This window comes from Nyctereutes procyonoides, unplaced genomic scaffold (genome assembly GCF_905146905.1).
Source record: "Nyctereutes procyonoides isolate TBG_1078 unplaced genomic scaffold, NYPRO_anot_genome, whole genome shotgun sequence".
NCBI classification, from domain to species: Eukaryota; Metazoa; Chordata; class Mammalia; order Carnivora; family Canidae; genus Nyctereutes; species Nyctereutes procyonoides.
The window spans coordinates 9,936,843-9,961,018 of record NW_026575082.1 but is presented as its reverse complement, the minus strand read 5'-3'; the positions used below and the strand labels follow the sequence as shown (position 1 = coordinate 9,961,018).

The 24,176-nt window shown below is 41.6% G+C and overlaps 1 protein-coding gene across 1 annotated transcript; it reads right to left on the bottom strand.

Annotated features, from left to right (window-relative positions):
- Positions 1-1,884: 1,884 nt before the first annotated feature.
- On the bottom strand, positions 1,885-19,652 carry LOC129514567 (dermatan-sulfate epimerase-like protein). The gene has a single exon (XM_055333245.1). The coding sequence runs from the start codon at positions 19,278-19,280 to the stop codon at positions 15,642-15,644; it is 3,639 nt and encodes a 1,212-aa protein (XP_055189220.1). The 5' UTR covers positions 19,281-19,652; the 3' UTR covers positions 1,885-15,641.
- Positions 19,653-24,176: the final 4,524 nt, after the last annotated feature.

Genomic DNA, 24,176 nt, shown 5'->3' with positions numbered 1-24,176 from the left:
CAAAGGAACATAATCCTGTGTTTTCCCTAGGAGTAATGGGGTGGTATCCACTAATTCAGTGTTTGTATTAAGCTTATAATATATGACTCCCGTGATAAAGAAGAAACAGCTGTAATTATAACTGTAATTATCTGCTTAATTCAGTAGATCTCAATCCTTGGCTACACAGTGGAATCCCCTGGAGGGAGAGCATTTTGTAAAATATAGATACCTCCAATCATTCCAGGCCAAGGGAAAATGAACCTGGGGAGGTTAAAGCCTCTGCACTGCCATGTTTTTAAATTTTCCCAAGTAATTCTAGAAATTGTTATTTTCTACCAAAATTACAGCTCAGAAGCAGAAGGCTTCACAAGCCTTTACAAGGCTCTTTTTGTAAAGACCTTTTAGGATGAAGACATCAGGGGGGATGTTTATCTTTTCTTTTCTGAACTGAGCTCTTCTACCCTTCTTGGCTCATGACGCCATCTTGAAAATGCACCTGCTAAAGATGGTGACGTGGCATGCTATGGTGAAAGAAACTGTGTCCCCGATTACCTCAGGATTACAATCGCCAGCTGTTGCATTCTCTACAGATGTCTATTATACAGGAGGAAAAGAAATCTGTATATAGTAAGCCCCTGTTTTCTGTTATCTGCACCAGACTATTTCTCAGCTTCCACCCCTAACCTCACAGGTCCCTTATCATCATCTGCCTTGAGACCATCATAATCAAATTCGTTATGCCCTTAATACCTATTTGCTGCTGTTTACTCCAACAATCCCAGGACTATGACATTTTTCCTCTTTGGTTACACTGTAAAACCAAGGGACACTATTCAAAACTATTTCCGACCCTTCTCCAGCTCCTGAAAACTTTGTGCTGTGCACTCAGGAACTCAACCAGTAATAAAATCCTCCTTATTCCCCATGTCTCCTCGGCACATGCCTTTTCCTCTCTTGTCCCCACTATAACTTGACTAACTCCAGAAGGCATTTGTTCTTTGAACTTCATTAAAGTGCTGGCTATGCTCTCTTTTGCTCTCCTCATGCCTGGTTTGAAGGTGCCCTAGATTTTATTATAAGCAGTAATTTCAATGTCTCAATAATCTCAGTACCAAGGATCTCACTCTTAAAGCATTGCTTCCTACCTTACCAGTGACTGTGTCCCTGACAAAAATCTCTGGTGCCACCAGAATCTAGGGTCCTTTTAATTGTGTCCTAAATCTCATTTCCTCATAAGTCCCCCTACAATCCATCTTCCCCACACCCCTCACCTCACATTCTTTTATCCTGTCACCTCACAGTGAAGCTGCCACTTTCTGGTCAATGAAGCTTTCTGCCACTTGCATGGGTGAGCTGAAGAAGGCTGGGAGAAACTGAGTCTAAATGCAGAGCCATTCCCGTCAAGGAGGCCCTGAGAGCTTCAGGCAATGGTGCAACACTTTCCCTCCTGCCCTCCTGACACTCTCATCTCCTAGATGACTACTCGCCTCCAACCTGCAATACCTCTTCCCCCATTTCATTCTCAGCCATCAACCTTGCTACCTATGTCACAAAGAAAACAGAAGTAGCCAAATAACTAAGTGGGATAATGGATTCAAAGTGCTGTTAACCTAGAACTGTACCCACAACAAACCCATGAGAGTGAGTGACAAAAGAAGACAAATTTTAGGCCAACAAAAATTGAGAAAATATTAAAATATACTTAAAATAGAAAAAATAGATATAGATGAAAAACTGAAAGATGGACTAGAAAAAAGTAAATTATGGATAAGTATAAACAAATACTGGGTATACAAAATAGTAATATTTACTTTTCATTTTTCTATAACCCTCAAAATAATAGAAATGGGATGCATTGCTTCCAAACCAGTAAAAGGGAGGAGAGGAACAATTATTTCAAAATAATTCAAGAAAGAAGAAAATTAAAAAAGGAATATAGTAAATAGAGGTATAAAGTACATACAAATTATTATAAATAAATCCAAGCATATGAATAATCACAATGAAATCAAACACTTCAAATAACAAAAATAATGATTTTAGAAAGGAATAAATATCCAATTACATTCTGTTTACAAGATGTATTTTAAAAGCATAATTCTGGCCGGCCTGGGTGGCAGTTAGGCATCTGACTCTTGGTTTCAGCTCAGGTCATGATCTCAGGACTCTGAGATAAGCCCTGCCTGGGGTGTGGGCATGGAGCTCGTCTAAGATTCTCTCTCTTCTTCTCCCTCCTCCCCTCCCTCCACGCTCTCTTTCAAAATCTACAAACATAAATACATAAATAAAGGCCAAAAATGTTTTAAAACATCAAGATAAAAACTACATGATAAAGGGCAGCTCTTGTGGCTCAGCGGTTTAGCGCTGCCTTCAGCCCAGGACCGACCCTGGAGACCCAGGATGGAGTCCCACATCCGGCTCCTTGCATGGAGCCTGCTTCTCCCTCTGCCTGTGTCTCTGCCTCTCTCTCTCTCTCACACACACACACACACACTCTCTCTCTCTCTCTGTGTCTCTCATGTATAAATAAATAAAATCTTTTTAAAATATTACATGATAGGCTAATATAAACAAAGGGGAAGTTTGTAATCTAGTATCATCCAAAAAGCATTGTTTAAGCCAAAAGCAATGCTAGAAAAGAGTCTCATTAAGGCTCTATTTACAAAATTTATAATAAATACTAAATATAGCATGCATATGCCTTTAATGACATAAAGCTTTTATAGTAGTTGAAAGATTGGGAAAAACTCATATGGATACATGTGTTTGAATAAGAAAATTGTCACATGATAGCCAGCAGATTTTCAGAACACCTTACCCAACAAGTGGAGAATATCCACTAATTTTATACAACCCATATAGCATTTTTATAAAAATTAACCAGAAAAAAACTTTTTACCAGATATCAATCCATATCCAGGCAGAGAGCCTTACATTTGACAAAATTGGTGCCATTCAGTTCATAGTTTCTGACTGCAATGTACTGAAGATAAAAAGTGACAGTTTTTATAGAGAAACTCTATAAATATAAGAAAACACATGGTCGTATAAGAGATAACAGTGGGATTGAGAAAACACTTAGAAAGGATAAGGTTAAAACTACACATTAAAATGTGTGACTACAACCAACATGACTTTCCAGGTAAATTGGTAGCCTTGGATTAACATAATGAAAAGAATAAATATTTTTAAATGAGGCTTAAAAAAATAGTTCTTAACATCCAGAAGCTGGCCTGTTGCCATCAGTCTGCTGTCCTCCACTGATCATAAATTATTTCAAAGAACAGAGCAACTCTGTGACTGAGATGGATCAAGACACAAACAAGACCACTCCATAACTGTGTTTGGAGACAGAGAAAACATGACTATTTTCCAAGCCACAGAATACTCTACATATCCCTCTCTTCTAATAATAGGAGTGACAACTACTTCTTAACCAATTACAGATTTAGCCTCTAATTTTCCCCCTTTCTAGAAAGATTTATTCAGACACCCAATCATTGAATTACCCCACTTCCCAACAACAGCTAACTTAGGGCAAAGGTGTACTATATCGATCCTTTTTATTGTAATAAACAATAAACCCCCTTTGTTCCCAGTGGTTTTGGGGTGTTGGGCATTGACAAAAAAAAGGGAGGGCATATAATTAAACATACAAAGCACAACAAAACAGCAAATTAGAGAAAATAACTAAAATAGTTTGAAGGGAATATGTAAGATCAAGAGCCAAAATTGTGCAATATCAGATAAATATAAAATAGTAAGAGGAACAAAAACAGCCAAAAGTTAGTCTTTGAAAAGGCTTAAATAAAGGGCAAACCTTGATAAAGGAACAAAAAGAAATAAGGCACACTTACTAGGGATGGAAAAAATTTGTGTGGTTGGATAATTAGAAAGAGACAGCAGAATGCATTTTGAGCAAATTTAGGTCAATATACGTGAACATTAAAAAGACAAATTCTTTTGTCCAAAATAGGTTTCAAAATAAACACATGACCTCAATAAAACAAGCCTACAACCATCAATACAATTGTATACACGGTTAAAATGTTTCTACAAATAAAACACAATGACCAGGTGGTTTTTACAAATGAGTCCTAATATTCTTCATATTAGATCATTTCATTCTTACACAAACTCTTCCAGAGAATACAAAAATAGAACGTCCTCAATTTATTTTATGTGACAAGTAAGTTGACTTCAAAATTAGGTAAGAAGAGTATGAGAAAATCACAATTACAAGTGCTGATGTCAACATCCTAAGTTAAATATTAACAAACTCAATCCAGCAACATATAGAAATATAACAAATCATTCCCAAGCTGGGTTTATCCTTGCAAATCCAGTTTGGTTTAATCTCATACGAAAAAAAATGTTCACGTATTGTACTACATTAATAGATAAAGGCAAAGAAACATATGGCTATCAAAATAAATGCCAAAATCATTGAATAAATCTCAATCATGCACTGATGATAAAAGGTCATTTCTCAAAATAGGAACAGAAGGGAATACCACACAGTGATAAGGTGAATCCACGGAACACACACAGCATCCGTTTGCTCACTGGTGAAATGCAAAACCACTCCGTTCACATTAGGAACAGTACACGAATATTCACTATGACTACATCCTTTTAGTATTTTATAGGAACCCCAACAAATGCAGTAATGACATTAAAAAGTTATCAGATGTTATAATTACACATTATGCAACCCTCTATGTAAGAATTTTGAAAGAATTTACAGATAAATTATTAAATTAGTAATAAGATTTAATAATGTCCCTGATACAATAGAAATACACAAAAATCAACTGCATTTTCTACGTACTAGTATCAGTTATAATTGATAATTAAAAACAAATATCATCCACTGCAGTAACAATATATAAAGTGCTCAGACTGAAATCTATCAAAAGATTAACAAATGTAGTATTATATAAAGGGGAAATATCTGCTCCTGGATAGGGACTAATTAAGAGGTGAATTCTCCAAAACTGATGTAATGCATTTACAATGAACATGTATTGTTCTTGTTTGTTTTGAGGAACTGTGCAAATTAATTCTAAAATGTATGTGGAGGGAAGAGAAAATAAAAAGACTTGTCTTGCCAGATTCCAGGCTAACAAAAAGACAATAGTAATTAAGACAGTGTGGTATTATCATTGGCATAATCAAATTTGCCAGCAGAATGAAGTAGAGAACTCAGAAATAGACTGACACAAAACATAAGGACCTGATATGTGGTAGGGATGGTAGATGGTGTGGGGAAAAAAAAAAGTGTTTCAATCTTTTCAGTCTAGGACAGCAGTTTACTCATACAGGGGGGAAAAAACCCTCAGAATAAACACAACGATTAATGGAAGCAGATTAAATATTTAAATATAAAAGACAAAATCTGTGGCAAATGGATTCTAAAATGTCCCCCAATTATTACAGCTCCTGGTATCCATGCCATTTTCCTTGGCTGTGGGTGGGACCTGTGATTTGGCTTCTAACCAAACTTGATTAGGTGTTGCTTCCATGAATATGCTACATGGTTAGCACGTTTTCTACTGATTCTCTCTCATCCTGTCTTTTGTGAAGGAAACTGACATATGGATAACCCCATATGGTAAATGACTGAGGATGATCTCCAGCCAACAGCCAGAAAAGCACTGAGGCTTTTAGTCCAACAACCCACAAGAAACTGATTCCTGCCAAGACCAGTGTGGGCTCAGAAGCCAGCTTCCCAGGGTGAGTTCCGAGTGAGAGCCCCATCCTAGGCAGCACCTTGCTTACAGTTCTGTGAGGGGCCCAGAGGGAAGAGCCAGGTAAGCCATGCCTGGATCCCTGACCCACAGCACAGAAACTGAGACAGTAAATGTATTGTTTTAAGCCATTATATTTGTGGTAATATTGTTTTGCAGCAATAGACAATGATTAAACAATAAAAATGCTCAGAATAAAATTGGGGAGAACATTTTCTTTGCTAAGACCCTAGAGAAGATTCTTTAATGCGATGCAAAAAGGGTATAAATAATAAAGGAAAAAACACTGACATTCACTTACATTCATATGAAGAACATCTGGGTATCGAAACACATCCCAAAAGTTATAGTACAAGGATCATGAGACTATAAACAGAAAAGCTATTCACAATACATACAACCAAAAAAGGATTAGTATTATTAATATATGGTAAACTCCAATGAATCAGTAAGAAAAAAGAATGAACTCGATAGAAAAATGGATGGAAGACATGAACATGGATTTCATTTCACAAAAGAAGAAACACAAATGGAAATAGAAAGGAGTACTATATATGTGTGTACCCACACACACACCAGGGTGCATGTGCTATATGTCATTAATAATCAAAGGACTGCAAATAAAACAAAAATGTGACACCTTTCAATCCCAGCTTCATCTTTCCACATCCAGAAAAGAAAAATGTGACTCCTTTTCATTGTATCAGATGGGAAAATATTTAAAAGGTGTGAAAATGTCAAATATAGGAGAAAATATAAAGCAATGGAAACTTTCTTATAATGGCTAGAGTGTCAGTTTGTAAGGATCATCTAAAAAAATACTAACTTGGCATCATCTAAAATAGTTGAGGATGTTCTTTCAGTCCTAAACACACACACACACACACACACACACACACACACACACACACACACACAACCAGGAAGAAGGTTGGAGTGGCAGTGGGGTACAAACAAAACACAGTAACAATATTCTTACACAGGTACATTACAGAACATACACAATTTTTACACGCAATATGTGGATATTTCCCAAGTCGAGCAAGATAGAAGATAAAGTATGGCATGTTTAGATAATGGCATATTCATATAATGGGACACCACCATGTTGGAAATAAGTGGTCTTCACCTACGAACATCAAAATGCAGTAGACACACTAGATTTTGAGGAAAGAAAAGCAAGTTGCATAAAAATATATGTAGTATGTTCCTGTGTACATAATGTTTGAAACCATGCAAAAGTATACATTATGTTGACAAGGACAGACACATATGTGAAGCTATAAAGAAAAGCAAGGAAATAGTAAACAGAAACTCAGGATAGATGTCCCCTCTGGGATCACTGTCCGGAGCAGCAGGAGGTGATAATGGAAGATCAGATGGAAGGCTTAGCCTCTAGCATAAATTGTGGGGTGACAGTCATACTTTTATTCATTCTATTAATTTCTTTTGTATCAAACATGCTTTTTTAAAAAATATTTTATTTATTTGTTCATGAGAGACACAGAGAGAGAGAAAGAGGCAGAGACATAGGCAGGAGGAGAAGCAGGCTCCCCACAGGGAGCCCCATGGAGGACTTGATCCCAGGCCCCGGGTTCAGGCCCTCAGCCAAAGGCAGACGCTCAACTACTAAGCCACCCAGGCGTCCCTCAAATATGCTTTGTACCATAATGTAGAATATGTGAGTATATAAATTCTCACTCTTAAGTTCTACCTCTGGCCACAGAAACTTATCAATATCATAGAGGAGGGCTTCTGACTTCCCAGATAGGGTCAACACAACTTTTCAATGTCAACATATTACTGTAACCTATTTTGAATACCCATAATATCTACAGATTGATAAATGAGGGAAGTAGAGTTGGCATGTGAAAGAATCAGCATAATAGGGGCACCTGGGTGGCTCAATTGGTTAAATGTCTGCCTTCCACTCAGGTCATGATTCCCGGGTCCTGGGATCGAGCCGCACGTGGGGCTCCTTGCTGAGCAAGGAGTCTGCTTTTCCCCCTCCCTACCACTCGTGTGCATTCTCTCTCTCTCTCTCTCTCTCTCTCTCTCCCCAGTTCTCAAATTAAAAGAAAAATATCTAACAAAGGAAAAAAGTATCAACACAGTAGTAATTTCTAATATATATAGTGAACCACACCTAGTAAGAATGTAGAGAGCAATACCAAAGGAAAATCATCAGGGAACAGAATTTCTATCAATGGTATGAATCCTACTACCATAGGTCTGCAGCAGTTGGACCTAATACAGACGGGCATTCTCTTTTGCACTCGTTGTTGGAAGGCTGAGTTTCTGGCTAGAGACTCTGGAATTTACTCTTGGGTCCCCATATATAGCCATGGAAGTCAGAAAGCATCCAAACTTACCAAGAATCAACTATAGGATAAGAAACTGTAGAATTTTACCCCAGCCGAAGAATATGTGCAAATGACATGTGATTTAACAGAAAAATATTCTTCACAGATCAAATAATTGTATATATTGATGCAATCTTTGTTTGGAGTGATATTCCCACATAGTCTTAAATACCTTAGCTTTCATGCTCACTTCATAGTAAGTGGAAAAAATAAAATGGAAAAAATACAATGGTTACAATACAGAAGATCACAATTAAGTATCTGTTGAATGAAGGTATAGGCATAATTTATGCTTAGTGTTACACAAATGGCACTTGTGATATGAAATACGATTTCCATAGCATCACAATTAAATTCAAAATGGTCTCTATCTCAATGAAACTCAGTATATGATATGCTCTGGAAAAAAAAATAGCAAAAGACCTGTGGCTCTGGAAAGGACAAAGACATGGAAGCTGAACTTAGTGAAAGTTGCAATATTTTTTTTTCTTGAAATGGGAACATAAAGCACTGCTTTCAATTAATGCATTAATTGTGTAAGTGTGATTTTATGTTCCTTTGACTCAATTGATATGTTCAATACTATGGTAAAATAGAGGATAATTTAAATACTAAACTAAAACATAAAAGACCAGAGAATTGTAGGTGAGCACAAAGAGGAAACAAGAACTGTTCCATGATTTTTTACATGTGGTTTTATTTAATCCATGCATCGACTCTAGGGAAGTTTTACAGAGGGGTAATGGAGACTTAAAATTAGGAAAGTTGCCCCAAACCTCACAGCTGGTCAGTACTTACTGACCTAGGGTTTGTATTCAGGGTTTTTTTTTTTTTTTCTGATTTCAAAGCTCATATAATATATAAAAGTGTTATATAAATGTAACATTTTAACAGAAATGGCCTCCTTCAAATTAAGCAAGGAAATGGGGGGAAGGTACAAACAGCCTGTGGAAGACCCCCAGGAGTTGTCTGCTAGTTATTCAGAGAAGACCGTAGGCCTCCTATGGTAATGCAACTCTGCCAAGTGGGCACGTGTGTGCACAAGCAGGTACCTTTCTACTCATGTGTTCCACAATGGCATTTTTTTGATAGTTTTATAATTAGTGGTGGGTAGAAGACAAATTGAATGTGTGTGCAATTCAGTTTATTTTAGTAAATCTGGAGAAGTAGCCACAGTTTGTTGGTGCTCAAAAACCCACTGTAAGCATGCTGTGCACTGTTAGCATTGAAATAGCCACAGGGCTCAGGTTAATGTCTGATAATGAAAAGTAAAAACATCTGACTTTTATTAACTGCATTCTTTATATTCACTTATCTTTGTATAGGTATCTTACGAAAGCAATTTCATCACTTGTTGGTCATACTGTGTTTTTTTACACATGAATAAATCTCCCCTTCAAAATTTTGTGAAATATGACATTAAGCATCAGATTAAAAAGGCGTAATATAGTTAAAATAGCCATATTTTAAAATCTCATGTACTTTAAACCAATCTACAATAAAATTAATCTTTTGGAACAAAGTGAAGGAATAAATGAATACATAATTAAAATAATAAATAAATACCAGAAAAAAATGGGCAATATTCTTTCACTGTAGTACAATAAGGGTTTAGAGAATTATTTGCATCATGCAATAAATAAGAAGTGTGTTATGCATTGTGTACAGAGGGGTGCCAGATTTTAATGTAGGGATTGAAGAGTTTCTAGTGCTCACATCCTAAGTGAGGCAAGTGACAGTGACTGGGAGCTCAATCCGTTTCCGAAAAGAAAAAATAATATGAATGAAGAGCAGCGCAGGTGATGCATGTGTGTGAAAGTTTGCTTCCTTAAACCATTAAGAACAATGTGTATATCCCAAAGAGAGAGGAAGATGACATAAGATAAAACATCACATATCTCTGACATTTGAAAACCTGAAACATATAAGTAAAATTCAACATCAGTGTTAGCTAATATACTTCAAAAAATTACATTTGATCTTAAGAGTGCACAATACAAAAATAGTTTAAAGAAATAAAACAGAAAGGGTAATTGTGTATTATGAAAAAGATTTGCTGAAATTATACTTTATCATTTTTCTCAAGGTTTACCTACAATAAGATTTCAAAGACAAAGAAAAAAAAAGATTTCAAAGAGATTTTTAAATAGTTCATAGAATTAACACAATTGTTATAGGAGTATTCTCCTGTGTACCTTACTTTCTGTGCTCTAAGTTCATTCATTCCTTCCTTCCTTCTTTCTCTTTTCCTCCCTTCCTACTGGTATTATTTACATGACGTAGGAAAGACCAGATTTTTTTCCTTAAATGAATTCCACCTGAGTATATTAGATTGTTAGCCACAGATTTGACACAAGTATGCACTCCCATTTGCTGCAGACTCCTTTGAACTAGAAACATTGTGAAATGCAAAATAAGAATGTGTTTCTTTCTAATCCCCACTAGACTGTCAGCGCCACAGGTTTTGTTCACTTTTGCATTCCCAGTATTGATAGCTGTACCTAGCAATGTGGGTCTGGAAGCACTGGGAGAGGAGGAACAGGAAAAGATGCTATTGGCCAGTTGGACTCTGGATGAAGAACATGGTGTTCTCCTTCTTACTGCCATTACTAGAATGATCTGCACACACACACCAGTCAGACCTCATTCACACATTCTTTTCAGAGTGTCTCTTGATACTCACCTACAACCAAATTTCTTTGTTGTGAATAGTGTTGGTTGAGTGAGTGGGAATGGGGAAAGAGCGAGTGCTGGTTTTGTTCTATTGACACTGGTCTTTTGGAAAAGCTACTCATTGATGGGATGTCCTATGACGGCCAGAGCCAAAACCTAATTTAGGAAAAAAAAAAAAAAGTGATGATCTTCATCCAAGTTTACCAGTCATAACTTCCTCTCAGTAAATGACTCCTTTCCTCACAACCACCGTTTCAGAAATAAAGAAACCAGGTCTACTGAAAAACAACTATTTAGTGTCTTTCCTCTGGTGGTCATCACCCCACCATGTTCCCCTTGTCGACTTCTTGGTGAATTCCTATTAGCTGGCATGTTCCCCCTTGTCGACTTCTTGGTGAATTCCTATTAGCTTTGAAGTCTGTAAAGACTGCCAATTCCTCACACAGCAGGAACATAGTCAACTGATTTTTCTGTTTTTCCCTCACACTGATCAGGATCCATAAGATTAAAAAAAAAAAAAAAAAAAAGGATCCAGAAGATAGATACCCAAAAGGTATAGTGAATAAATGAACTGATAAACTGTATATCCACTAAAATTTCCCTTGCAAAAAAACTAGATTTCCTATAGAGATGATAAGGGTTTCAAATTTATTTGTAAAAGAAGTACCATGTAAAGTTGTTGTGAGGATTTTAGGAGACCTAAAATCCTATGGCTCAATGAGGAGCACATCAGAGATCCATTTGCTAAAGACCCTTCTTTAAAAAAATAAAATAAAAAATAAAAAGTTCCATGCCAGTCCTGTGCACCAAACTCAAAATGTCTCAGGTAATCTTTTTCATGAGTAACATATGCAGCATGAAGATCTTACCAATAGCAGCAGGGACAAATGTAGAGCACATGTGCATAGTACAGGGATGCTCTTGCTATTTAGTAACTGGGGTGATGTATAAAGAATGCAATGAGTCAAAGACAGAGACAGAGCTGGGATTAAGCACCATCACTGAAAGGTAAAAGTTTTGTGGCTGAAATTCTGAGGCTGAATTTCAGTATTCAATGTGCCCTGTTTCAAGTCCCTGCCTTCTCAGCTCCACATAAAATCCTCACAGTCACCCAAAGGTCTAAAGAGAGTTATTAGAAAATTATCCCAACCATAGCCAAGTTGCCTTTAGCTTTTCATTTACTAGTAGTGGAGTCTTGTTATACACATAGTTCCAATACGCTAGTTTATGATCTCAGTCTATCTTTTCTTCACTGAATAATTGGGTAAGTGTGAAAAACAAAACAAACACAAAAAATGAAACCCTCTATCGTTTGGAAGCCTTAGCTGAACCTATATTTGGAAACAGAATTAATTAAATATGTACACGTTACTTGAAATAAATGTAACAAAAGCTCATGTAAATTATAGCTCAAGCATCTACAAGTTAGAGAACGTTAGAATCCATTGCTTGACGTTCCTATCATCCTTTGTGCAAAAATTCATTTAGTTCTTAGCATATTATTTAAATTTTTCTGCCAACATGAAGGGAATGACACTGATCAAGTAATGGAAAAAACTGCCTTAGCAGATATTTTATATATATATTAGGCACACTTTAGCCACATTTAAATAAGCAGTAAATAGTCCACATGTTAAATTCCTTGATATCTTCTATATTAGGCATCCTTACCTCTGGAAATGGTATTACATATTGCCTTCTACTTACATTTTTTTCCTAAATTAATCAGTGAATATTTTTCTAATTATCATCAGTTAATCAAGCCAATCAAATGTAGTGATTTTAAAACCATTGCTAATGTCTACTCACACATAATTGGATATGCTTTACATATCAAGAATGGCTAGGATCTTTGATGATGCACCGGAAAGTGCTGATAAACAATGTTAATCAAAAGTATGCAACACTTCCACAAAAGGAAAATGTTTAAGATGCACTGGTGTGGGTGGAGGGCAGCTTCTTCTTTGAATACATTTGCTGAAGGTTTCTTGGAAGTCCTCTGCCATGCCTGGGAGTTTTAACACCCATTCTTGCCAGGTATTTACTAATTCTCTGTTGGTTTAAAAAGACAGCCAACCAAAGGTTTAATATTTGGGGTCTAGTTCTAATATGTATGTGGGCTTGTTTTTGTTTTTAATTTAAAACCTTTATTAACAGGTACTTGCCTAATATGTACATATTCTTATTTGCTTAAAACTTGTGCCACTTTAGGTTTCTATCAATTAAATTTAGGCATACTCATCAATTCATCTTGCTTTTCCTGAAGAGAGTCTCCTACTTCCTATTCTCTCCAGAATTCATTACAGTAAACTCAGTTCTGGATATGGTCTTATTCTTTCATCCGAAGTGAGTAATTTGCATTATTTCTAACTTTTGAGAACCATATATATTATTACCACCGCATTTGTTACTCGTGAGTAAAGTCTTTTTTTTTAATTTCAAGACTGGTGTTTGCTTTAGAAGTGTCACATAGTGACAATCATCCCTTTAATTATTTTCAAGATGGTGAGAATAAAATTAAGTGTGGAGACTTTTTGAATTTTTCTGGATCTAACACCCTAAGGATGCAGGACCTGGATGTTCTGGGCACCGGTCACCTCAGGCATTAGTATAAGGCAAGGGGTCCCAAGCATGAACATTTGCGTGCAGATCCAAAGGCTGGGTCATCCCTCACCCATCACATTCCTCACGTGGGAAATCTGTAAATAGAGGTCTCTTCCAGCAAACTTTCCCTTGGGGTGCAGGTGGGCGAGGACAGTGCCAGGGAGCCTCACCTTAGTGTTGCTGTGTGGGGGTGAAAGGACACACAGTGAAGAACATTTTGGTGAATCTGTCCCTTTCTTTAGCTAGCAATAACATGCCCCCGTATCATTCACACAGCTATTCTTTATTGTTTTCCCCACCTCTCCTCAGATTCCTCCCCATACTCAACCTGGTTCCCTCCTTCCCCGTGGGGGTGTTTCTGCAAAGTTAAAAGGCAGTGGTACGGGTTCTGCACACATTTGTAATTCTTACCTTGAGCAGATCTGCTATTACTGCCAACCCAAAGCCTTATTTGATCTGATTTGAGATCACACATCCTGGGAATTGAAAGCAAACACTGACACTATGCCCAATAATGGAAACAGTGTTCTCATCCATGGAGCAATTTTTACATGGTTGTTGATAACCCTGAGATAGGTAGAATAACCTTCCTTGAGAATAACTGTAGATTCAGGTCTTCAGCTGCCCTCTCAACCTATATTAATACAATATGATTGCATTAATTTTGACATTGTGAAGAGAAAGGGAGAGCAGTGGGAAGGAAGGAGATGTAGGGGAACAGGAGCGGTCTGCATTCATGCTATAGTGGAAGAGAAGTGACAGCCACGTTAGGTTTAGCTGGAATGTAACATATCCACAGCTTTATCACTCTGGAGACACATTTTGACATAACAAACTACTGAGAAAGAACCACTTTTATCTAGGTCAGAATGACAGACTCTCAAGTGTTCGAGAGCTTGAGGAAACTAGTCTGAAACGTCAGGAAGACTGCAATCTGTACAGAGATTTTCATCAGGTCTCGACACTGCGTAATGGTATTTATCCAATGCATTGTAATTACTGCACTGGCTTATAATGGCACGGCATTTTGATTTCAGAGCTTACCAAAATAAAATGAACCACATTTTATGACGACTACATTTATAATAAGATGCAGATGGTAAAGGAAACAGATGCCTCTGACATCATCTCCCATTTGCCTTCAACTTTTGCAGACACTGGCAGTCTGTAAACTCATTCAAAGGGATGCAGGATAAGTCAGGCAGTTTTCCAACTCTGTTTCCAGTCTAAAAAAACACTGGCAGCAGTGGCATTGCTTTCTCTGAGTCATGCAGTGATAATTCCACAAAAAGAAATTTGATTCTAAGTGTCAGGCTTTAATGCAAAATTAATCATCAGGGAAAAAAAATCCCCACCAATGTCGGGACTTCAACAATTAGTAACACGGACTGTTCTGCATGACAGTGACAGAAAGGACATGGTGCGGTGCAAGTGGTGTGATGGGAACAGCTGTAGCTTCAAGGAGGCAAGAAAGAGAAAAGAGAGTTTTAAACATACAGGCAAGTCTAAAATACTCTACCAGCCCTTGGCACCCAGATTGTTCAAAGACTGACTCTTTATTACTTCTAAGTAAAAAACTTTAAGGAGGCTTTTGAGATCACTGTTGCTGACCTCAAAAAAAATGTTCATTCTGTGTTTCCATCTGTATTTTTTCCAGAAGGAATCCTATAGTTCTGATAGGAGCTTTCACCATTTCCCCAGTGATAACACTGAACATTATATACAGTTAAAAAAAAAAATACAAAAAAAAAAAAAAAAAACAACTTTTTTTTTTTTTTTTTGGTGCAAGATAAATGTGTTAGAAGATCCTTTAAAAAAGATAAGGAACTTTTGTAGTCCATCTTGAAAGGAAGAGATGCTTGGGCAAAGCAGCAATTGAAAGGCCTTTAGCAGTGTTTGAGGTTCCAAGATAGATCAGCACAGTTACAGACGAGGGAGACAGCTAGACAAAAACCTGTAAAATCTTCCTACCTCCCCCGACCACCATCACATAACTTTATCTATGCCTCTGTAGTAGGAACGTTTCGGTAGGAAAAAAAAAAAAAAAATTCAGAAACAAAGGCAGGGATAGCGGTGATGTAAAAATAAATCCTGCTAGACCAAATATGGTGCCTATTTTTAAAATAATCTCTGTGCAAGTAACAAACTGAACACACGCGCACACGCACACACACACGCACATAGTACAAGAATAAACAAACTCTCGTTAATTCACATCCACAAACCAGGTTGCGAAGTATTAGTGCAAATCTCTGCTGACCTGCAGCATTTAATCCATAAACTTTGGATATCCTAGACGCTCCATCAGTGTCCAGCAGATGTTCTCAATCAATTTAATTTCATCTCTAGGCAGGTTTTGTTTCCAAACATTAGTATTAGTTGGTGATATCTCCCCTTCGTAGGGAAGATAGAAAAGGTTTGTGGAGGTGGCAAACAGTATTTGGTTTAAACTAGCAGGAGACAAAGGTATTCCAAGAAAGGCAAAAATCCTTTCAGTGGTTTTCTGAGGAAAATGTACAATATCTTCAAACTTGATCAGCTGGTAGCTGGTAGGCAGCAAATCTGTATTTATTCTCAGGGCTGCTGCTGTGTTTGCCAGCCACAAATGAGACAACAGGGAGACTGCGTTTGACTTGGATTTTGATAATTCTTTCCTCAACGATTCATATTCGAAAGCATAACCTGAATTTAAGTTACATTTTCCTTTACCTCCCTCTATTTTAAACAATTTAGCTAAGTGCTCTGGTACATTTTTCAAAGAGTAGAGACTTGGTTTACTACTGTACAGCATTGAATAAATCCATGCCCGAGGGTCCCTTACTATGTACAATGCCCTCATAGAAGCTCCTAAAACTTCCTGAAAAAAATGAAGCTTTAAGGTCCAGCTCCCGCTGCTTAAGCTGAGCACAGGACGTGCGGTTGGGTAATAGACCAGGTGTCTCCTCAAAGCCCTAATATATTCAGCATCTCTATCAAAGGTGCCTTTCATTCTACTTCTTTGTTCTGGCAAAGACTCTCTCCTTTTCGATTTTCTTTTTCTGTCCTTATTGGCTGTAAAATATTGGGCCAGTTTACCCCTACTGGGTTCATGCAGATGGATGTTTTGCAAATGTAGTTTCGTGTCTTGAACTAAGGACTGCAACCAGCCTCGGAGCAAACGGAAATGCACACTGTGGATATCAGATGCCTTCCATTCACAGGCGTCTACAAATGAGTCAATTTCAAATTCAGTTTCAGGAATATCGATGTAGGTTGTAGGAACTCTGATGTAGAGAAAATCACTACTGTTGAAAAAAAGTTGTTTGAGAATTTCAGCCCCCGAACCAGGAAGTGAGGTAATGACGACGTTGGGAAGATCGATGTGGTGCCCTTCGGAAGACAAAGACTTCAGGCTTGCCTCGGCCTCCGTCCTTGCCCATTTTGCACAGATGGGCTGAGTGCAAGTGCTCCACACATCCAGCAGCTCAATAAACCACAAGGCAATAACAAGGATTAGGATCCACCGCATTAGCTTTCTAAAAGAAAGGTAAAACCGCCACTGAAAGGTTAAAATCACCAAGCTAACGCACAAAATCAATCCGACTGCTACATTAAATTTAAATCCAAAGGGGAAAATGACCCTATCATGTCTTATGGGCTTTGCTATTGCTTGAGTGCCCAAACCAAATCGGGTTATCTGGCCCTGGTCAGCCACATTGGCAAAGCCACCAAAACCCAGGTAATTGAACCTTGTCTTCAGGTTATGGTAGTCGGTTACAATGGAAACAACATGTTCAGTATTATTGACATTGAGAGAAATCTGAAGTCCAGAACTGGAACTATCGATAAATCTGCAGCTGGAAACATTGACATATGGCCCATAAAAGACATATGCAATTCTTGTGATTGTGGATTCCATCTGAAATGTGACATTAACAAACTGAGTCCACCGTTTCTTAAATTCAGCAGCTTGCTCTGCCTCTTGTATACTAGCAATGGGACTATTGCCACGATGATCAAACCAGAACATTCTGTAGTGTGCATCCCACACATCCATCATGGCGCCATTGTACCTGTTCATAAACCTATATGGGATGTACTTAAAATCGATGTCCAGATTATGAAAGAAGGCACTGACAGATTTTATTGGGGAATTGTCTTGCCTCTCAACGTGATCAACAACCAGCAACGTTTGAGAATTTAAGAGAAGCAAAGCACGATACACACTTTTCAGCTTCATTGCTGAAGAGTAAGCAGACACCGCTTCCCCACTCACAAATATCATTTCTCCATGTTGAGAGGCAGTAATGACTTCCCCTGCTGCATCACCAGCCTCCTCACCGGTCCACTTGAGCCACTGTGCACATTCTCCCAGTTGACCTTCCCAGGGCTTATTACACTGGCTTGTGGGTGATGGAGCAAACACCAGTACATTGTTAAGGTGGCTCAGCTTGGGTCCATAGAGAGCTTCAGAAACAAATACTTGCCCATTGGGGGCAAAAGTAAATGAGTTCTGATCTGGATGTTCGTGTCCTGGGTTAAAGCTTCTCCACCCATCAATCCAGGAGTATGGCTGAAAGTGAACTATGTCATACACAGCTCGCCCCCCTAGCTTCCCAGATTTAAAAGACACAAATGTATTGGTCTGTGTATTTGGCAACCCAGCTCCATAAGTGACAACACCCCAGTTAGGGAATATGTGCATTTTTGCAGTACCATATTCAGCAGGAGGCTGTGGGGTGAGCTGGGGATCATACCAGATGAATTCAGTGTGAAGAGTACTCCACCTCTGGGCAGTGGAGGGGACCATCGGTCCATCCTTAGGTCGGTGCCTTCTAATTTGCTGAGCTAACCAATTCCCAGCTCCATTCTTTAAGATAAACTTATCCAAAAACACCAACTGGCTCTCTGGACCATAAAACCAATTATAATTGGAATCTGCTATACCCACAGTTCTTTGGAAGCCTGGTAAAAGGGTGGCATAATAGAACCAAAAGTGCATTTTTAACCAGTTATTATCCAAGTTGTTGATATTGAAATGGCGCTGGGCTAGAAAAACATACTGTGTGACTGATTTAGCTGTGTAGCTTCCATAGGCCACACCTTCATCCAGAGAACCATCAACAATGTGATTCAACAGAAACATGGTCTTTTCCATCACATCTACTACAACTTGTTTCCATATATTTGCTTTGGATCCTTTATCTACCCCAGTCACCAAAGCCCCGGTGAGTAATGCTACCATGTTAGTCGCCTGGTGATTATGGAGAAGTTGTTTGCCCCACGAACGGACCTTGGAATACTCATACATCTCCTCAGTAACAGCCCATATTTTTCCCAGGTATTTTTGTCTTCGATGATCATCTAGTAAGTTATATAAAAAGTCAAAGGCGGTGGCAAAACCTGTTAAGGAATGGCCAACCGGAACCTCATCCCCTGGTGCATTCTCAACTAGCCAGTCTTTGTAGCCAACCATCCTGTCCATGTATTCCAAGATAAACTCAAAGGCGACTTTGTCTTCTGGGCTTAACAAACAGTACAATGCTAAAGGAGGCAGATTGTTACCATAAATTTCATTCCACTTGGCAGCAAAATCAGCATGCTTGGGTGGAGGTAGGTAGTATGTGGGGTTGGACAGCATAACTGTTACTGCACTTCTGATAGCTCGAAAGAGATGCAAATGGCTTGTACGAGACTTCTGTCTCATTGCCTGGATTTCTCCAGCATCAAAATATAAACTTGGATGAAGCATACTTTTCTTCAGCTTGTGACTGGGTTTGAAATCTTGCACTTTCTGCGTCTTAAACTGATCTATATCATCTGTGAAAACTGCCCAGTCAGAGTAATTGCTCACAGATTCCTCAAAAGTAGAGAAAGCAAACACCACTAAAGCTAAAAATAAGAAATGTCCTGTAAACATTAACGCCATGATCCATCGGGGAGTTCCCTTCCTTAGGCATACAGGTCAAACACAGTGCTCCGCGTATTTCCCATCTGCCTAGGATAAGACATACATTTAAGGCCTTGATAAAACAGACTGTAAATCATACATGCTGTGAAATCCAGCTGACATTCGGTTCATTCAAAGCAAGCAGGGTTGCCAAAAAGAGAAACTTACAGCATCTATCTGTGTCCCTGACACAGTTCTGCTTCCAATAAAATTTCAAGGAATGTTAAAACCTCTAATGTTTCTGTATCACGCAGCAAACAGTGGTAGAGTCAAATAGACTAGGAATTTGGGATTTACTTCCTTTACATAAATCTAACATGAAGAGTCAAAACACACATTGTTAAAAAAAAAAAAAAAAAAAAAAAGTAAGTACTCCAAAAATCCAAATTAAGAAACCATTCCTAGGATAGGAAACCATGTCTGGTGATAAAAATCACCCACACAGATGATGCTGGTGCCTGCGTCTGCCCAAAGGAGCTGATGAAGCACTGAAATTCTTGAAGTTGACTTGGTCCTTTATCCCCTTTCCACTTTTTACACTTCTGCTTTGACAATTTTTTCTTCTTCCATTTTTGGGAAAAGAGCATCCTCCACAAGTGTTTCAAAGTCCTACTTGATTTCAAAAACTCAAAATCTCTGCCCTCATTGCAAATCTGTCCTGTTCAGGCTTACTTACTCATCATCACCATCCCCCACGATGACCCAGGGAAAAGTATCTTCACGTCGTCCTTTATCAGCTTCATCTGTCTGTACAAGTACAAAAATCTGATCTCTTCAGCCACCTAGGTACTTCTTTTCCAATCACGAAGCAACCACCAACTGGGAAAGAAAACTTCCCCCTTCACCAAGACTGACGGCTCTTTTCTGTTCCTTTCGCATGACACCCCTTTCTGGAGGAAAAAAAAAAAAAAAAAAAGAAAAGAAAAAGAAATTCTCTGAGGCTACAGATACCCTGGGAGCGGACACGAACGGATGACTTACATGCTCTACACTGACAGGTAACAACCCTTCCTGAATACAGTCTAAGTTAGCTCGCGGGGTGCTCTTTCTCCCTCATACTTGCAGATGCACAAGCACAAGCGAGGATAACCAGGGAAGGGGGCGGATGGCCAGCCGCTGCTAGAGGCGACTTTCCCGCAGCACCTGTGCTAGCTGGGGCTCGCTTTACCCACTCAGCGTGTCTTTTTTTTTTTTTTTGATTCAAGCGCAGTTAACACGAAAGACGAGTCCTGCCGTCACTCTGGCTGTTCTGGTCGCAGAGGGCTCAGGGACAAGAGGCAGACGCTGGGAGGGCCGTCGTGGCTTGCGGTCGAGCGGTGAGCTCTGGCGGGATCACAAGGTGCCTCGGGGAGGATCCCGCCGCAGCCTCACCTGGAGCCCGGAGCCCGGAGCCCGGAGCCCGGAGCCCGGAGCCCGGAGCCCGGAGCCCCGCCGTCCATCCCGACCAGAGGCCGCCAGGGGGAGCTGAGACCCCGGCTACGGCGCAGCGTCGTCTCTGCCCGTCCGCGGCTCCGAAGAACCCAACCAAGTTTCAGTCCAGGACAAGTCTCCTCCGTAGGAAACATTAACTAACGCTAGAGTTTCCTGCACCGCCCCGCCTGTTGCATTTTTTTCTTCCTCCCCGTTCGCTTCCTGCGGTCGTGCCGCCCCCATCCCCCGCTCCCCGGCCCCGACCTCCGGCCGCGGTCCGGGGACGAGCGACCCCTCAGCCGCCAGGTCCGCTTACCTTGCGCCGCTGTGGACGGGGTCTCCCGGCAGCGCCGGGCCCCGGTGAGGACGAGGTGGAGAGTTCGAGAAAACTGCTCCGGCCGGGAGCCGGGCCGCGCCGGCCCCCGCAGGGCTCCCCGCGCCCCGCGCTCGGCGCCCCCCGCGCTCCCACCGGCTGCGGCCCCGCGCCGCCCCCCGCCCCGCGCCCCGCGCCCCGCGCCCCGCGCCGCGCGGACACGCCCGCCCTCGGGGACCGCCGGACGCTCCGGGCAGCCCCGCGCCGCGGGACGCAGATCCGCGCGCCACCCGCGCTCTCCCGCGCGCCGAGCCCGGCGGAGCGAGGGCGTCCCCAGGCCGCGATGCCGCCGCGGCCGCCGCTCCTCGGTGCCAGCTCCGGCCGCGCGGCCCGGGGAGGGCGAGAGACGGCGACGCGGGCCGGGGGCGGGGCGGGAGCGGGCCGGGGGCGGGGCCGGGGCGGGGCCTCAGGCCCGGGAAGGACGTGGGCGGGGGAACGCGAGCGATGGGCGGGGCGGGAGCGGGCCGGGGGCGGGGCCGGGGGCGGGGCCTCGGGATAGGGGAGGGGGAGAGACTGCGGCGCGGGCCGGGGGGCGGGGCGGGAGCAGGCCGGGGGCGGGGCCGGGGCGGGGGCGGGGCGGGGCCTCGGGTCCCGGGAGGGGGAGAGAGACTGCGGCGCGGGCCGGGGGCGGGGCCGGGGGCGGGGCTTCGGGTCCCGGGAAGGGGAGAGAGACTGCGGCGCGGGCCGGGGGGGCGGGGCGGGAGAGGGCCAGGGGCGGGCCGGGGGCGGGGCCTCGGGTCCCGGGACGTGGAGAGAGACTGCGACGCGGGCCGGGGGCGGGGCCTCAGGCCTGGGGAGAACGTGGGCGGGGGAACGCGAGGGATGGGCGGGGCGGGGGCGGGGCCAGGGGCGGGGCCTCAGGACCCGGGAGAGGGAGAGAGACCGCGACGCGGGCCGGAGGCGGGGCGGGAGCGAGACGGGGGCGGGGTTTAGGGCCGGGGGGTCTGGAGACAGAGAGAGAGAGACAGAGAGAGAGAGAGAGAGAGAGAGAGAGATGGCGATGGCGACTCCGGCAGCCAGACAGGGGGCGGGGCTGAACGCCCCATCCCTGGATCCTAAAGCGAGTTGAGTTGGTGGGTGTCTCCGGCGAGTTCCGGGCTGCGGTGGGGATCGGACCTCGAGACCGGGAAGTGTAGAAGTGCAGTTGTCTGAAGACCTCGCCCTACTGACTGCCTCCTACTGATCGTCCTCCTTCCCTTTGGTTATCGGGGGAGAGGACTGGCGGGCTGGGGGTGGGAGGGAGACAGGAGTCCCCGGCATGATTACAAATGATGGAAGCGGCGACAGGCGGGATAATGCTGTCGGATGTCAGGTTAGGAGGAGCAGTGGACGAGGAAGAAGGCACGAGAGGCAGCGTGGCTGAGGTCGCTGTCATTTAGAAAGGCAAAATCAATATACCGGATTAATATGAGACTGACTTCAGGAGCACAGATGCTAAAGATCAGAGGAAAACAAAAAGGCTAATCAGTTTTATTGATTGAAATAATTTATCCGGCAGTCTAATATGAGGCGGTGTGGGACAAACAAGGGGAAGGGATCTCTTCCTCATTAAAGAAGCGAAAACGGGAATTCGGTAAAGACCCACAAGCAGGAGACGGTGTGTCTCAGTTACTATGACACCTGCATGCAACTCCACGGTTCAGAAACCCTACAGCAGTTGTGAATCCTGTTGTATCCGACATATGGAATTCCTCACAGATACCTGAGATTGCGCTTCAGCGTGAGCCAACCCAAGGTCTGATCTCCACTACTATAGTAACTTAGGAATCATAGCAACCCAGTAAGATATCAAGCCTCATCAACAAACAAGCCTATCCCCAGTTGGGGATTGGTGATACCTTCATACCCCTCCAATTCCATTCCATTCTGCTAAAATGGACAGGTTCGTCCATTAAAAACTGAGTGCCTTGCTTAGATCATTTCTTTTCTTTTTTTTTAATTTGTATTTATTTATGACAGTCAGATAGAGAGAGAGAGGCAGAGACACAGGCAGAGGGAGAAGCAGGCTCCATGCACCGGGAGCCCGACGTGGGATTCGATCCCGGGTCTCCAGGATCGCGCCCTGGGCCAAAGGCAGGCGCTAAACCGCTGCACCACCCAGGGATCCCAGATCATTTCTTTTTATGACTACATGGTAGACCATTACTAGCAGAAAAAATTTCAAATAATTTATCTTAGATATAAGATATCTCCCTTTTTTTCCCTGTGGGTCCTCTGCCCAGTAACAACCCCAGTGACCAGTTGCGATTTTTCTGACTACTGAAGTTCTTTTATCATCCTCGTCTCTGCTCAGATGCTTAAATTCCTCTAAAAATACCTCTTAGGTTTTCAAGTTAGAATGAATTACTCCAGCACTTTATGATTTGTATCTATATCCAGCCCTTAGGTCCTTTGTTTTGTGCTTACTCCTGTACTATAGTCAAAGTTCCTTCAGGTCATTAGCAGTCTCTCAATCCCCTCTGTAAGTTCTGCATCTGTGTTTGAAATGAGTTGTACCTTTAACAGTTGGGCTCCCATAGAGCAGGGTCACAGAGGTTCATTCTGAAACAAGGGCTCTCCTCTGAACCCCAAAGACAGAACTTCCTGCAAATGTCTGGACTGTCCCTTCTGTGACCCAGAGTGGCTTCCAGCCTCCTTAATGGGAGAGAGTAGAGCTCAGGGAAAGAGGAACCCAAATGCAGAGATTCCTGTAATTTTTTTTTTCCAAAAGAGAGCTTTGGAAGCTGTCTAGGAATTAATGTTAGTAAATACAGTGAGTAAATATGCAGACCACTTCTCAGAACAAAACATGTGGATGGGAGTTCTTTCATTCTCTAGATCCAGAGTTCTTCATGATGCTAGGGCAAAGTGAATCATGGAGAATTATTATGATCTCTAACGTCTGCCAGGCCAATATCTTAACTCCCATCCAATTTTTTTTTCAGATTTATCCTCATCAGTATGATCATTTTCATTTTACCTATGAACGAATCAGGTACAGACATGGTGGTCTTTCAGTTTTACCCCATGCACCTGCACTGAAGCAAGGTACATCTAACTTCTCAGTATTTTCAGGTTAGCTTTCAGGCTAATTCACTTTGAACAGGCATCAT